Source organism: Salvelinus namaycush, unplaced genomic scaffold (genome assembly GCF_016432855.1).
Source record: "Salvelinus namaycush isolate Seneca unplaced genomic scaffold, SaNama_1.0 Scaffold39, whole genome shotgun sequence".
Taxonomy (NCBI): domain Eukaryota; kingdom Metazoa; phylum Chordata; class Actinopteri; order Salmoniformes; family Salmonidae; genus Salvelinus; species Salvelinus namaycush.
This window is the reverse complement of record NW_024060896.1, coordinates 316,775-332,395: the sequence shown is the minus strand read 5'-3', so window position 1 is coordinate 332,395 and position 15,621 is coordinate 316,775. Positions and strand designations below refer to the sequence as shown.

Sequence of the window (15,621 nt, the reverse complement as noted above, 5' to 3'; positions counted from 1 at the left end):
CAGACTGTCCTCTCTCTCCATCTGACCCAGTCTCTAGCTAGTAAACCAGACTGTCCTCGCTCTCCATCTGACCCAGTCTCTAGCTAGTAAACCACGCCTGTGTCCCGTATGGCATCCTAATCCCCTTTCTAGTGCACTTTGACTAGGGTCAATAAGTCCCCTATATAGGGAATAGGGAGCCGTTTCAGGACGCTCACCGGGCCTGCCTCATTAGGTCACAGAATATGTGTTTCTCTGTAATAATGTCTGATCAAAATGTTTGAACACAGTAATATGCAGGTGCTTCTACACCTGCATTGCTTGCTGCTTTGGGAGGTTTTAGGCTGGGTTTCTGTACAGCACTTTGAGACATCAGCTGATGTAAGAAGGGCTTTATACATACATTTGATTTGATTTGTGCCCTATGTGTTGTGTTGACATTCAGTATGCATTTGATTGATGCTGTATGGGGCCACACGCCACACGCCACACGCCACACGCCACACGGGAATAATAAACAGGTTTATGTTTTCATCAGGGTTATTTCCTGCTAGTCGCTCCAAGGTTGTAGGCTACTGGTATATTTAGTCACAGAAGTCTTTCCTGACCAACCATTTCTCTGTTATGGCAGGCCTCTTCAATGCAGCGTGAACATGGACCTGAATCTGTTGATATTCTTGGACTGAACATAGCCTCAGATCTGGGCCTAGCTATACTGAACATAGCCTCAGATCTGGGCCTAGCTATACTGAACATGGCTCTGGGCCTAGCTATACTGAACATGGCTCTGGGCCTAGCTATACTGAACATGGCTCTGGGCCTAGCTATACTGAACATGGCTCTGGGCCTAGCTATACTGAACATAGATCTGGGCCTAGCTATACTGAACATGGCTCTGGGCCTAGCTATACTGAACATGGCTCTGGGCCTAGCTATACTGAACATGGCTCTGGGCCTAGCTATACTGAACATGGCTCTGGGCCTAGCTATACTGAACATGGCTCTGGGCCTAGCTATACTGAACATGGCTCTGGGCCTAGCTATACTGAACATGGCTCTGGGCCTAGCTATACTGAACATGGCTCTGGGCCTAGCTATACTGAACATGGCTCTGGGCCTAGCTATACTGAACATGGCTCTGGGCCTAGCTATACTGAACATGGCTCTGGGCCTAGCTATGCTGAACATAGATCTGGGCCTAGCTATGCTGAACATAGATCTGGGCCTAGCCATGCTGAACATAGATCTGGGCCTAGCTATACTGAACATGGCTCTGGGCCTAGCCATACTGAACATGGCTCTGGGCCTAGCTATACTGAACATGGCTCTGGGCCTAGCTATACTGAACATAGATCTGGGCCTAGCTATACTGAACATGGCTCTGGGCCTAGCTATACTGAACATGGCTCTGGGCCTAGCTATACTGAACATGGCTCTGGGCCTAGCTATACTGAACATGGATCTGGGCCTAGCTATGCTGAACATGGATCTGGGCCTAGCTATGCTGAACATGGATCTGGGCCTAGCTATGCTGAACATGGCTCTGGGCCTAGCTATACTGAACATGGCTCTGGGCCTAGCTATACTGAACATGGCTCTGGGCCTAGCTATACTGAACATGGCTCTGGGCCTAGCTATACTGAACATGGCTCTGGGCCTAGCTATACTGAACATGGCTCTGGGCCTAGCTATACTGAACATGGCTCTGGGCCTAGCTATGCTGAACATAGATCTGGGCCTAGCTATACTGAACATAGATCTGGGCCTAGCTATACTGAACATAGATCTGGGCCTAGCTATACTGAACATAGATCTGGGCCTAGCTATACTGAACATAGATCTGGGCCTAGCTATACTGAACATAGATCTGGGCCTAGCTATACTGAACATAGATCTGGGCCTAGCTATGCTGAACATAGATCTGGGCCTAGCTATGCTGAACATAGATCTGGGCCTAGCTATGCTGAACATAGATCTGGGCCTAGCTATACTGAACATAGATCTGGGCCTAGCTATACTGAACATAGATCTGGGCCTAGCTATACTGAACATACGTAAGCCTATAATAACAGTAGAGTAAATAGTAGTCCCTCCTGGCGAAGAGGAAGTATCAGTGGAAACAGAAAAACCCTTTTCATCCATTGAAGCACTTCCCAGGTCTGCTGTCTGTGTCCATACAGACGGCTTGGACGTCAGACAGGACACGCTAACCTGAGCCAGCTTTAAGGATTCCCATTGGAAAAACATCTTACAGGAGGATTGGGAGAACTTTAAAAAGTGATTAGACAGGTAATATGACCAGGTGTGTATAAACCAAAGCCCAGTTGCATCACATAGGATTACAACTTCCCAGAACCAAAATAACATATTGTACCGGTTTGTATGGATACAGAAATGGTACAGCTATAAATAAAAATGTAGAAAGCATCAGATAAGACTCCAGAGTGGAAAATAAAGAGAAATGAAATAAAAATTGTTCACCGTGAACGCTAGCAGCATTTTCACATGGAGTCATGCAGCATCTGTACCAGCTCTGCATTTATCCCAATGGAGAGCCTCTGGCTAAGAGGACTTCACTTCAGCAAGGTAGTAGAGGTATAGAGCCCCACAGTGGAGGTGGTGTCATAATACCCATAAAACCTAGCGGGTCAAAACAAGGAAATGGTTCCAGTCGTTTTTCCACCAATCCCCATAGGGGATTTTAGAAACGTTTAAAATAAGGGCTGTGTTTCTTGTAGGCTTACCCTGGCTTGACGTTTTGATAACCGTGTAAATCTCTCTCGGACATTAGTCATAAGTGATGTTCCTTTGTTACGGTTTGACTCCTCTTCATCGTCTTAGTTTCCCTGGAAACAGATGACAGGCAGATGCATCTTAGTTTCCCTGGTAACAGTTGACACGTTGATGCATCCTAGCTGCCCTGGTAACAGTTGACAGGCAGATGCATCTTAGCTGCCCTGGTAACAGTTGACAGGTCGATGCATCTTAGCTGCCCTGGTAACAGTTGACAGGCAGATGCATCTTAGCTGCCCTGGTAACAGTTGACAGGTCGATGCATCTTAGCTGCCCTGGTAACAGTTGACAGGTCGATGCATCTTAGCTGCCCTGGTAACAGTTGACAGGTCGATGCATCTTAGCTGCCCTAGAAACAGTTGACAGGTCGAAGCATCTTAGCTGCCCTGGAAACAGTTGACAGGTCGATGCATCTTAGCTGCCGTGGAAACAGATGACAGGTCGATGCATCTTAGCTGCCCTGGTAACAGTTGACAGGTCGATGCATCTTAGCTGCCCTGGTAACAGTTGACAGGTCGATGCATCTTAGCTGCCGTGGAAACAGTTGACAGGTCGATGCATCTTAGCTGCCCTGGAAACAGTTGACAGGTCGATGCATCTTAGCTGCCCTGGTAACAGTTGACAGGTCGATGCATCTTAGCTGCCCTGGTAACAGTTGACAGGTCGATGCATCTTAGCTGCCCTAGAAACAGTTGACAGGTCGATGCATCTTAGCTGCCCTGGTAACAGTTGACAGGTCGATGCATCTTAGCTGCCCTGGTAACAGTTGACAGGCAGATGCATCTTAGCTGCCCTGGAAACAGTTGACAGGTCGATGCATCTTAGCTGTCCTGGAAACAGTTGACAGGTCGATGCATCTTAGCTGCCCTGGTAACAGTTGACAGGTCGATGCATCTTAGTTTTCCTGGGAACAGTTGACAGGTCGATGCATCTTAGCTGCCCTGGAAACAGTTGACAGGTCGATGCATCTTAGCTGCCCTGGAAACAGTTGACAGGTCGATGCATCTTAGCTGCCCTGGTAACAGTTGACAGGTCGATGCATCTTAGCTGCCCTGGTAACAGTTGACAGGTCGATGCATCTTAGCTGCCCTGGTAACAGTTGACAGGTCGATGCATCTTAGCTGCCCTGGAAACAGTTGACAGGTCGATGCATCTTAGCTGCCATGGTAACAGTTGACAGGTCGATGCATCTTAGCTGCATCTTGCCATAATACGGACTTGGTCTTTTACCAAATAGGGCTGTCTTCTGTATACCACCCCTACTTTGTCACAACACAACTGATTGGCTCAAACGCATAAAGAAGGAAAGAAATTCCACCAATTAACTTTTAACAAGGCACACCTGTTAATTGAAATACATTCCAGGTGACTACCTCATGAAGCTGGTTGAGAGAATGCCAAGAGTGTGCAAAGCTGTCATCAAGGCAAAGAGTGGCTACTTTGAAGAATCTCAAATATACATTTTGATTTGTTTAACACTTTTTTGGTTGCCTACATGATTCCATATGTGTTATTTCATAGTTTTGATGTCTTGACTATTATTCTACAATGCAGAAAATAGTAAAAAATTAAGAAAAACCCCTTGAATGAGTAGGCGTGTCCAAACGTTTGACTGGTACTGTACGTGGGCCAGTGTCTACAGGGTAGATGTTGTTGTCGTCGGCTCATCTGTGTGGACAGAATGCATAGCAGGTCCTCAGCTGATCCAGAAAGGCCAGACAACGTTCCTTCTTGAGAAGGCAGGGTTGATAGTGGGGGGTCACACAGCCACACAGCCAACCCCCACACAGAAACAGCCCCACACAGCCCCTCCCCACACAGAAACAGCCCCACACAGCCCCTCCCCACACAGAAACAGCCCCACACAGCCCCTCCCCACACAGAAACAGCCACACACAGCCCCTCCCCACACAGAAACAGCCAAACACAGCCCCTCCCCACACAGAAACAGCCACACACAGCCCCTCCCCACACAGAAACAGCCACACACAGCCCCTCCCCACACAGAAACAGCCAAACACAGCTCCTCCCCACACAGAAACAGCCAAACACAGCCCCTCCCCACACAGAAACAGCCAAACACAGCCCCTCCCCACACAGAAACAGCCCCACACAGCCCCTCCCCACACAGAAACAGCCCCACACAGCCCCTCCCCACACAGAAACAGCCACACACAGCCCCTCCCCACACAGAAACAGCCCCACACAGCCCCTCCCCACACAGAAACAGCCCCACACAGCCCCTCCCCACACAGAAACAGCCACACTTGAGCCCTGCGTGTATTTTAAGCCCGAATCCTACCCAGGCCCGCGACGTTCAAAGCCCTACACTACCCAGGCCCGATTGCTCCTGCCAAATTTAAAAAACGCCCGACCCTGTCCGAAATAAGTTCCTTCCGTCAGTAAATCCACGAGCTGCTTCTGTCAGTCTGTCACTCGCCCCCTACGCGGCTCGCTCTGCATGCACTCTGCTCATGGCGCGCTGAGTATCCATAGCAACGGCGCTGCTCAATGAAGAGACATGAGAGCAGTTAGCCGTTAGTTACGTTGTCACTAAAAACTCTGACAAAACTCAAGGAACATTATTATTTTCTGTGAAATAAAATCTCTCGTGTTTTATATTTGACGAAGGTTGAGGTACTTCTGACACCATGTTATGATCTTAGTCCGACATGACTGTACTGTAAATGTCTCAGCTTAAAAAATGTTAGGGTTCCCCGAGCCTGGCCCGTACCCTAGTTATTGATGAAAGTAAACAGGCCCGTACCCTAGTTATTGATGAAAGTAAACAGGCCCGGCCCTAGTTATTGATGAAAGTAAACAGGCCCGGCCCTAGTTATTGATGAAAGTAAACAGGCCCGGCCCGTACCCTAGTTACTGATGAAAGAATACAGGCCCGTACCCTAGTTATTGATGAAAGTAAACAGGCCCGGCCCGTACCCTAGTTATTGATGAAAGTAAACAGGCCCGTACCCTAGTTATTGATGAAAGTAAACAGGCCCGGCCCGTACCCTAGTTATTGATGAAAGTAAACAGGCCCGGCCCGTACCCTAGTTATTGATGAAAGTAAACAGGCCCGGCCCGTACCCTAGTTATTGATGAAAGTAAACAGGCCCGGCCCTAGTTATTGATGAAAGTAAACAGGCCCGGCCCGTACCCTAGTTATTGATGAAAGTAAACAGGCCCGGCTCGTACCCTAGTTATTGATGAAAGTAAACAGGCCCGGCCCTAGTTATTGATGAAAGTAAACAGGCCCGGCCCGTACCCTAGTTATTGATGAAAGTAAACAGGCCCGGCCCGTACCCTAGTTATTGATGAAAGTAAACAGGCCCGGCCCGGCCCTAGTTACTGATGAAAGTAAACAGGCCCGGCCCTAGTTACTGATGAAAGTAAACAGGCCCGGCCCGTACCCTAGTTACTGATGAAAGTAAACAGGCCCGGCCCGTACCCTAGTTATTGATGAAAGTAAACAGGCCCGGCCCGTGCCCTAGTTACTGATGAAAGAAAACAGGCCCGGCCCGGCCCTAGTTACTGATGAAAGTAAACAGGCCCGGCCCTAGTTACTGATGAAAGAAAACAGGCCCGGCCCTAGTTACTGATGAAAGAAAACAGGCCCGGCCCGTACCCTAGTTACTGATGAAAGTAAACAGGCCCGGCCCTAGTTACTGATGAAAGAAAACAGGCCCGTACCCTAGTTACTGATGAAAGTAAACAGGCCCGGCCCTAGTTACTGATGAAAGTAAACAGGCCCGGCCCTAGTTACTGATGAAAGAAAACAGGCCCGGCCCTAGTTACTGATGAAAGAAAACAGGCCCGGCCCGGCCCTAGTTACTGATGAAAGAAAACAGGCCCGGCCCGGCCCTAGTTACTGATGAAAGTAAACAGGCCCGGCCCTAGTTACTGATGAAAGTAAACAGGCCCGTACCCTAGTTACTGATGAAAGTAAACAGGCCCGGCCCTAGTTATTGATGAAAGTAAACAGGCCCGGCCCGTACCCTAGTTATTGATGAAAGTAAACAGGCCCGGCCCGTACCCTAGTTATTGATGAAAGTAAACAGGCCCGGCCCGTGCCCTAGTTACTGATGAAAGAAAACAGGCCCGGCCCGGCCCTAGTTACTGATGAAAGAAAACAGGCCCGGCCCTAGTTACTGATGAAAGAAAACAGGCCCGGCCCTAGTTACTGATGAAAGAAAACAGGCCCGGCCCGTACCCTAGTTACTGATGAAAGAAAACAGGCCCGGCCCTAGTTACTGATGAAAGAAAACAGGCCCGGCCCGGCCCTAGTTACTGATGAAAGAATACAGGCCCGGCCCGGCCCGAGTTATTGATGAAAGTAAACAGGCCCGGCCCGTACCCTAGTTACTGATGAAAGTAAACAGGCCCGGCCCTAGTTACTGATGAAAGATAACAGGCCCGGCCCGGCCCTAGTTACTGATGAAAGAAAACAGGCCCGGCCCGGCCCTAGTTATTGATGAAAGTAAACAGGCCCGGCCCGTACCCTAGTTACTGATGAAAGAAAACAGGCCCGGCCCTAGTTACTGATGAAAGTAAACAGGCCCGGCCCGTACCCTAGTTACTGATGAAAGTAAACAGGCCCGGCCCGTACCCTAGTTACTGATGAAAGAAAACAGGCCCGGCCCGGCCCTAGTTACTGATGAAAGAAAACAGGCCCGGCCCTAGTTACTGATGAAAGAAAACAGGCCCGGCCCTAGTTACTGATGAAAGTAAACAGGCCCGGCCCGTACCCTAGTTACTGATGAAAGTAAACAGGCCCGGCCCGTACCCTAGTTATTGATGAAAGTAAACAGGCCCGGCCCGTACCCTAGTTACTGATGAAAGAAAACAGGCCCGGCCCGGCCCTAGTTACTGATGAAAGTAAACAGGCCCGGCCCTAGTTACTGATGAAAGAAAACAGGCCCGGCCCTAGTTACTGATGAAAGAAAACAGGCCCGGCCCGTACCCTAGTTACTGATGAAAGTAAACAGGCCCGGCCCTAGTTACTGATGAAAGAAAACAGGCCCGGCCCGTACCCTAGTTACTGATGAAAGTAAACAGGCCCGGCCCGTACCCTAGTTATTGATGAAAGTAAACAGGCCCGGCCCGTACCCTAGTTACTGATGAAAGTAAACAGGCCCGGCCCTAGTTACTGATGAAAGATGCAGATACAGAGTGGGGTCTGCTGCTGGGAAATGACTGAGTCAACAGTGGGAGATAGGCTTTCCCTGCTGTCACCAGGGCAATGTACCCAGACTACCCCACTAATCCATCAATGAGCCACAGTCCAACACACAGGGCAGGGTTGTGTTCATTAGGTATAAAACGCAATGAAAACAGACTCAAAAACAGGCGGAGGGACTAAGAGGACATTGTCCAACAAGAAGAGCCTGTTTTGTTTTCAAAACGTTGTGCCCTGATGAACGTGTGCCAGCTGAGCCACAGTCAGAGTAACAACAGTACTGCAGGGTCTGGAGGACAGGGAGCCCACTGACTAAACAGAGACCAGGTCAGGCCATTCAGACGGGTTTAACGCCAGGGAAGGAAGCTGGGCTTCCTGAACATGACCATTCAGACGGGTTTAATCCCAGGAAAGGAAGCTGGGCTTCCTGAACATGGCCATTCAGAAGGGTTTTAACGCCAGGGAAGGAAGCTGGGCTTCCTGAACATGGCCATTCAGACGGGTTTAACGCCAGGGAAGGAAGCTGGGCTTCCTGAACATGGCCATTCAGACGGGTTTAACGCCAGGGAAGGAAGCTGGGCTTCCTGAACATGGCCATTCAGACGGGTTTAACGCCAGGGAAGGAAGCTGGGCTTCCTGAACATGGCCATTCAGACGGGTTTAACGCCAGGGAAGGAAGCTAGGCTTCCTGAACATGGCCATTCTGACGGGTTTAACGCCAGGGAAGGAAGCTGGGCTTCCTGAACATGGCCATTCAGACGGTTTTAACGCCAGGGAAGGAAGCTGGGCTTCCTGAACATGGCCATTCAGACGGTTTAAAGCCAGGGAAGGAAGCTGGGCTTCCTGAACATGGCCATTCAGAAGGGTTTTAACGCCAGGGAAAGAAGCTGGGCTTCCTGAACATGGCCATTCAGAAGGGTTTTAACGCCAGGGAAGGAAGCTGGGCTTCCTGAACATGGCCATTCAGACGGGTTTAACGCCAGGGAAGGAAGCTGGGCTTCCTGAACATGGTCATTCAGACGGTTTTAACGCCAGGGAAGGAAGCTGGGCTTCCTGAACATGGTCATTCAGACGGTTTTAATGCCAGGGAAGGAAGCTGGGCTTCCTGAACATGGCCATTCAGACGGTTTTAACAACAGGGAAGGAAGCTGGGTTTCCTGAACATGGCCATTCAGAAGGGTTTTAATCCCAGGAAAGGAAGCTGGGCTTCCTGAACATGGCCATTCAGACGGGTTTAACGCCAGGGAAGGAAGCTGGGTTTCCTGAACATGGCCATTCAGAAGGGTTTTAACGCCAGGGAAGGAAGCTGGGCTCCCTGAACATGGCCATTCAGACGGGTTTAACGCCAGGGAAGGAAGCTGGGCTTCCTGAACATGGCCATTCAGAAGGGTTTTAACGCCAGGGAAGGAAGCTGGGTTTCCTGAACATGGCCATTCAGATGGTTTTAACGCCAGGGAAGGAAGCTGGGCTTCCTGAACATGGCCATTCAGACGGGTTTAACGCCAGGGAAGGAAGCTGTGCTTCCTGAACATGGCCATTCAGATGGTTTTAACGCCAGGGAAGGAAGCTGGGCTTCCTGAACATGGCCATTCAGACGGGTTTAACGCCAGGGAAGGAAGCTGGGCTTCCTGAACATGGCCATTCAGAAGGGTTTTAACGCCAGGGAAGGAAGCTGGGCTTCCTGAACATGGCCATTCAGACGGGTTTAACGCCAGGGAAGGAAGCTGGGCTTCCTGAACATGGCCATTCAGACAGTTTTAATGCCAGGGAAGGAAGCTGGGCTTCCTGAACATGGCCATTCAGAAGGGTTTTAACGCCAGGGAAGGAAGCTGGGCTTCCTGAACATGGCCATTCAGACGGGTTTAACGCCAGGGAAGGAAGCTGGGCTTCCTGAACATGGCCATTCAGACGGTTTTAACGCCAGGGAAGGAAGCTGGGCTTCCTGAACATGGCCATTCAGACGGTTTTAACGCCAGGGAAGGAAGCTGGGCTTCCTGAACATGGCCATTCAGAAGGGTTTTAACGCCAGGGAAGGAAGCTGGGCTTCCTGAACATGGCCATTCAGACGGTTTTAACGCCAGGGAAGGAAGCTGGGCTTCCTGAACATGGCCATTCAGAAGGGTTTGAAGGAACAATATGCAGGAACAATATGCAGTAGCTCTGTGACTGACTGACTGACTGATACCGGACTGTCTGTGACTGACTGGCTGACTGATACCGGACTGTCTGTGACTGGCTGACTGACTGACTGATACTGGACTGTCTGTGACTAACTGGCTGACTGATACTGGACTGTCTGTGACTGACTGGCTGACTGATACACGCTGGACAGTACCACTGTTATAAACACGCTGGACAGTACCACTGTTATAAACACGCTGGACAGTACCACTGTTATAAACACGCTGGGCAGTACCACTGTTATAAACACGCCGGGCAGTACCACTGTTATAAACACGCCGGACAGTACCACTGTTATAAACACGCCGGACAGTACCACTGTTATAAACACGCCGGACAGTACCACTGTTATAAACACGCCGGACAGTACCACTGTTATAAACACGCCGGACAGTACCACTGTTATAAACACGCCGGACAGTATCACTGTTATAAACACGCCGGACAGTATCACTGTTATAAACACGCCGGACAGTACCACTGTTATAAACACGCCGGACAGTACCACTGTTATAAACACGCCGGACAGTACCACTGTTATAAACACGCCGGACAGTACCACTGTTATAAACACGCCGGACAGTACCACTGTTATAAACACGCCGGACAGTACCACTGTTATAAACACGCCGGGCAGTACCACTGTTATAAACACGCCGGGCAGTATCACTGTTATAAACACGCTGGACAGTACCACTGTTATAAACACGCTGGACAGTACCACTGTTATAAACACGCTGGGCAGTACCACTGTTATAAACACGCTGGACAGTACCACTGTTATAAACACGCTGGACAGTACCACTGTTATAAACACGCTGGACAGTACCACTGTTATAAACACGCTGGACAGTACCACTGTTATAAACACGCTGGACAGTACCACTGTTATAAACACGCTGGACAGTACCACTGTTATAAACACGCTGGACAGTACCACTGTTATAAACACGCTGGACAGTACCACTGTTATAAACACGCTGGACAGTACCACTGTTATAAACACGCTGGACAGTACCACTGTTATAAACACGCCGGACAGTACCACTGTTATAAACACGCTGGACAGTACCACTGTTATAAACACGCTGGACAGTACCACTGTTATAAACACGCTGGACAGTACCACTGTTATAAACACGCTGGACAGTACCACTGTTATAAACACGCTGGACAGTACCACTGTTATAAACACGCTGGACAGTACCACTGTTATAAACACGCTGGACAGTACCACTGTTATAAACACGCTGGACAGTACCACTGTTATAAACACGCTGGACAGTACCACTGTTATAAACACGCTGGACAGTACCACTGTTATAAACACGCTGGACAGTACCACTGTTATAAACACGCCTGGACAGTACCACTGTTATAAACACGCTGGACAGTACCACTGTTATAAACACGCCGGTCAGTACACTGTTATAAACACGCTGGACAGTACCACTGTTATAAACACGCTGGACAGTACCACTGTTATAAACACGCTGGACAGTACCACTGTTATAAACACGCTGGACAGTACCACTGTTATAAACACGCTGGACAGTACCACTGTTATAAACACGCTGGACAGTACCACTGTTATAAACACGCTGGACAGTACCACTGTTATAAACACGCTGGACAGTACCACTGTTATAAACACGCTGGACAGTACCACTGTTATAAACACGCTGGACAGTACCACTGTTATAAACACGCTGGACAGTACCACTGTTATAAACACGCTGGACAGTACCACTGTTATAAACACGCTGGACAGTACCACTGTTATAAACACGCTGGACAGTACCACTGTTATAAACACGCTGGACAGTACCACTGTTATAAACACGCTGGACAGTACCACTGTTATAAACACGCTGGACAGTACCACTGTTATAAACACGCTGGACAGTACCACTGTTATAAACACGCTGGACAGTACCACTGTTATAAACACGCTGGACAGTACCACTGTTATAAACACGCTGGACAGTACCACTGTTATAAACACGCTGGGCAGTATCACTGTTATAAACACGCTGGACAGTATCACTGTTATAAACACGCTGGACAGTACCACTGTTATAAACACGCTGGACAGTACCACTGTTATAAACACGCTGGACAGTATCACTGTTATAAACACGCTGGACAGTACCACTGTTATAAACACGCTGGACAGTACCACTGTTATAAACACGCTGGACAGTACCACTGTTATAAACACGCTGGGCAGTACCACTGTTATAAACACGCTGGACAGTACCACTGTTATAAACACGCTGGACAGTACCACTGTTATAAACACGCTGGGCAGTACCACTGTTATAAACACGCTGGACAGTACCACTGTTATAAACACGCTGGACAGTACCACTGTTATAAACACGCTGGGCAGTACCACTGTTATAAACACGCTGGACAGTACCACTGTTATAAACACGCTGGACAGTACCACTGTTATAAACACGCTGGGCAGTACCACTGTTATAAACACGCTGGACAGTACCACTGTTATAAACACGCTGGACAGTACCACTGTTATAAACACGCTGGGCAGTACCACTGTTATAAACACGCTGGGCAGTATCACTGCTATTCAATTCTATTAATGAGGGTTGTGTCAATATAAACTGAATTAATAAATCCCCTTTGGTCCTAACAAACTCAGACAACACTGATCCATTGATTGTGTCCCACGCCAGCCATACATCAAGGCTGGTGAGTGATGTCACACGGCCACCGTCACATGTACCTGAAAAATCTAAAAACGACAGACCTCTATACAGGACATGACAAATAGTAATGTACTTACTTGTCATATTCGGCGTTGTCGCGGTCACAGCGGGCATCTTTGTGCTTCTGCCAGTCTTTCCCGTGTTTACATGTGGTGAGCAGCACCACGTCCTCAGAGTTATGGACGTGATATAATGCATTCCTCGTGTCTGATCCGATTCCAGTGAGGTATCGTTTCCCCTTGAACACAAGCATGTATTTCCTGTACGGTGGGATAGAGTTGTATTTTAAATAGCCCCTCTCCCCTCCGGTCCTGGGGTGCTCTCTCCCAAAAAGAGGGATGGAGACATCGAAATTGGGTCTGAAGTTCTCTGTGCTGACGCTTGCCTTGGCTAGCATGGCCTCCCCAAAGTCGAAGCCCAGATCTTCCGTGTAGTCGGGCCAAGTCCCCGAATAGAGGTTGAAGATGAGGTGATTCTTTCCGTTATTCCACATATGCAAGTTCTGGACTTTAGTTCTGAAGTTGTGAACATACTGTGGAGACAGAATGTCCCTGTCTAGAGTGTCCAAACTCAGGACGAACAGACAAGCCTGTCCCGGGTCAGACGTATAGAACCTGGAAGCCTCAATGGAGGATAAAATATTCTGATAACTCTCCGACATCTTCTCTCCTTTCTGTTGCGGGTAAACGTAAACTTTAAATCCGTTGGTTTTGCACAAGGAAAAATCAAAGCAGGAGTCCATCCGGCAACGTTTCCCTTTATAAACTCCCGAAATAACATCCCTCTTCTGTCGTGGCGATATGTGAACGTTGTACTCCTCGGTCTCCATTTGGTCCCAGGGGCTGAACGGCTGCAGGGACCCCGAGAAGTGGGGCCACTGGGTGCTCCCGTGGTATCCATGAAGGCTGCGGTCATCACGCCGGTTGTTGCTTCTGGACAGCGGGGCTTGCACCCCTCCGAAGTACAACAACAGAATGAGACACGCACCGGCGGAGAACAGAATTAAGTACCGTTTTTTGGCCTGCATGTGTCCTCCGATCAGGGTCGAGATGTCTAGTAAATCCAACGAGCCCCGATGAAGTTTCACTCCTCTCACCACTACTTCCAATTGAAAGGCTGCGCCATCTTCCTCCAGCCAGGAAGGGTTTAGCGCTCAACACGTCCACCACCTTCTGATTCCTTTCCCCAAGCCGACGAGTGATCCAGCGCATGTGGGCGATTTATAATGATCATTTACTTCTCCCCTTGTCAATAGTTATGGCTAACAGTGGCTATCTTCCAGCACTGAAGAGTAGACTACCTTCCTGGTAAGTTAGGGATTGAAGAGGCACCCGGACCTTACATTTCTTTGTGCTATTAGCGGATTCATCTTCAGTGTTTCATCTGCCTGTATGAAAAAGAAGCAGGTATTTTCACTTAACATGTCTTGCTTTGTAGCCTAACGTTCCAGCAGCACACAATCACAGTTTGCTAGCTAGCTACACAGGGCGACAAGAATGTAGCCAACTTGGCTAGCTTGTCCAAACATCCAGAGATTCAGGACTCACATTATAACGTTCCATGTTGGACTAGTCCACGGTTCAAACGAACGATATAACAGAAGTTTGGAGGGTACCAAGCCTGCTATCTAGCCTTCTGGTCCATATGCATTTCTGCAGTTCAATAAATAGTTGAAAGCAGCTCCGACTTAGCAGCATTCTACAACACTCTCTCTGATTTTACTCTCCTAGTCCAAGGAAAGACAACTCCGTCTCTTGAAGCGTCGGGAAATGATTGTTATACATTTTTGGAACATTAAAGAAAGATATCCGTAACATATCCCAATTGTAAAAAATGTTTGGTGAGTTGTGAATCTCACACAGAGGCATTCCAATCCTACGGCGTCTGTTGATGATGTGACGTTCTTCCATAATGCACTGGGCTTTTTCCATTGGTTCGCGTCATATCCGAAACAGGCGGGGCTTCCGCATCCCATTCACAACTAGAGGCCCGCCGAGAGTAACCTGACCTAGCGGTTAGAGATGCATGACATGGTTTCTCTATTGTATTGCTGTCATTTTCCATATATCTCATTTAACAGCACATTTTGGTTTGACCACTACTAACAAACAAACATTTATAACTCAGTTTCATTCATCCACCTGATAGAATGCACAATCTACGACTATATTCTCATGTATTCATTATGCAACTACAGTTTACTGACTAAACTGCTTCCTTTTGATTTCTGCTCATACTGGGGCTCAAACCCAGGACCTCTGCCTCACAAACACACAGTGACTGACCACCCTCCTGAAGGGTCTTACCCAGTCGAAAAGCTAGTTATTGGAGACATTCAGGCTGAGGAGTGAGCTTCCCATAACGATGCTTCGTGGGTGACTGTTGTTGATGTGTGCAGAGGGTCCCTGGTTCACGCCCGGGTCGGGGCGAGGGGACGGACTAAAGTTATACTGTTACACAAAGTGCTTTGCATCTCTCCTTGCAGGGCACTAATACACTGTTGTTCCTTTCAGCACAACCTCTGACACCCCCCTTAATCTCACTATTCTGATTGGCCTTTGAGGTACTCTGCATTGAAGACAGGATGACCCATGTCACAGCAGAGCAGCATCCACTACGGCTGAATTGGTTGGTGTAACGGATGTGAAATGGCTAGCTAGTTAGCGGTGGTGCGCGCTAATAGCCTTTCAATCGGTGACGTCACTCGCTCTGAGACCTTGAAGTAGTGGTTCCTGAGGCTTTTGTGGAGCGATGGGTAAC

At 48.7% G+C, this 15,621-nt stretch overlaps 1 protein-coding gene across 2 annotated transcripts in view; it reads right to left on the bottom strand.

The window, feature by feature from the left end:
- The window catches only part of LOC120040883 (exostosin-1a-like), a 141,769-nt gene extending 127,019 nt beyond the window's left edge, over positions 1–14,750 (bottom strand). The window contains exons 1-2 of one of the 2 annotated variants that reach the window (XM_038985871.1): positions 14,409–14,750; positions 12,939–14,248 (exon numbers count right to left, since the gene is read on the bottom strand). In XM_038985871.1, the coding sequence (XP_038841799.1) occupies positions 12,939–13,888 (950 nt within the window). In that variant the 5' untranslated portion in view covers positions 13,889–14,248; positions 14,409–14,750. Of the gene's footprint in view, positions 1–12,938 lie in introns of both variants that reach the window. The other variant, XM_038985870.1, reaches the window with a different exon arrangement.
- Between the last annotated feature and the right edge of the window lie 871 nt (positions 14,751–15,621).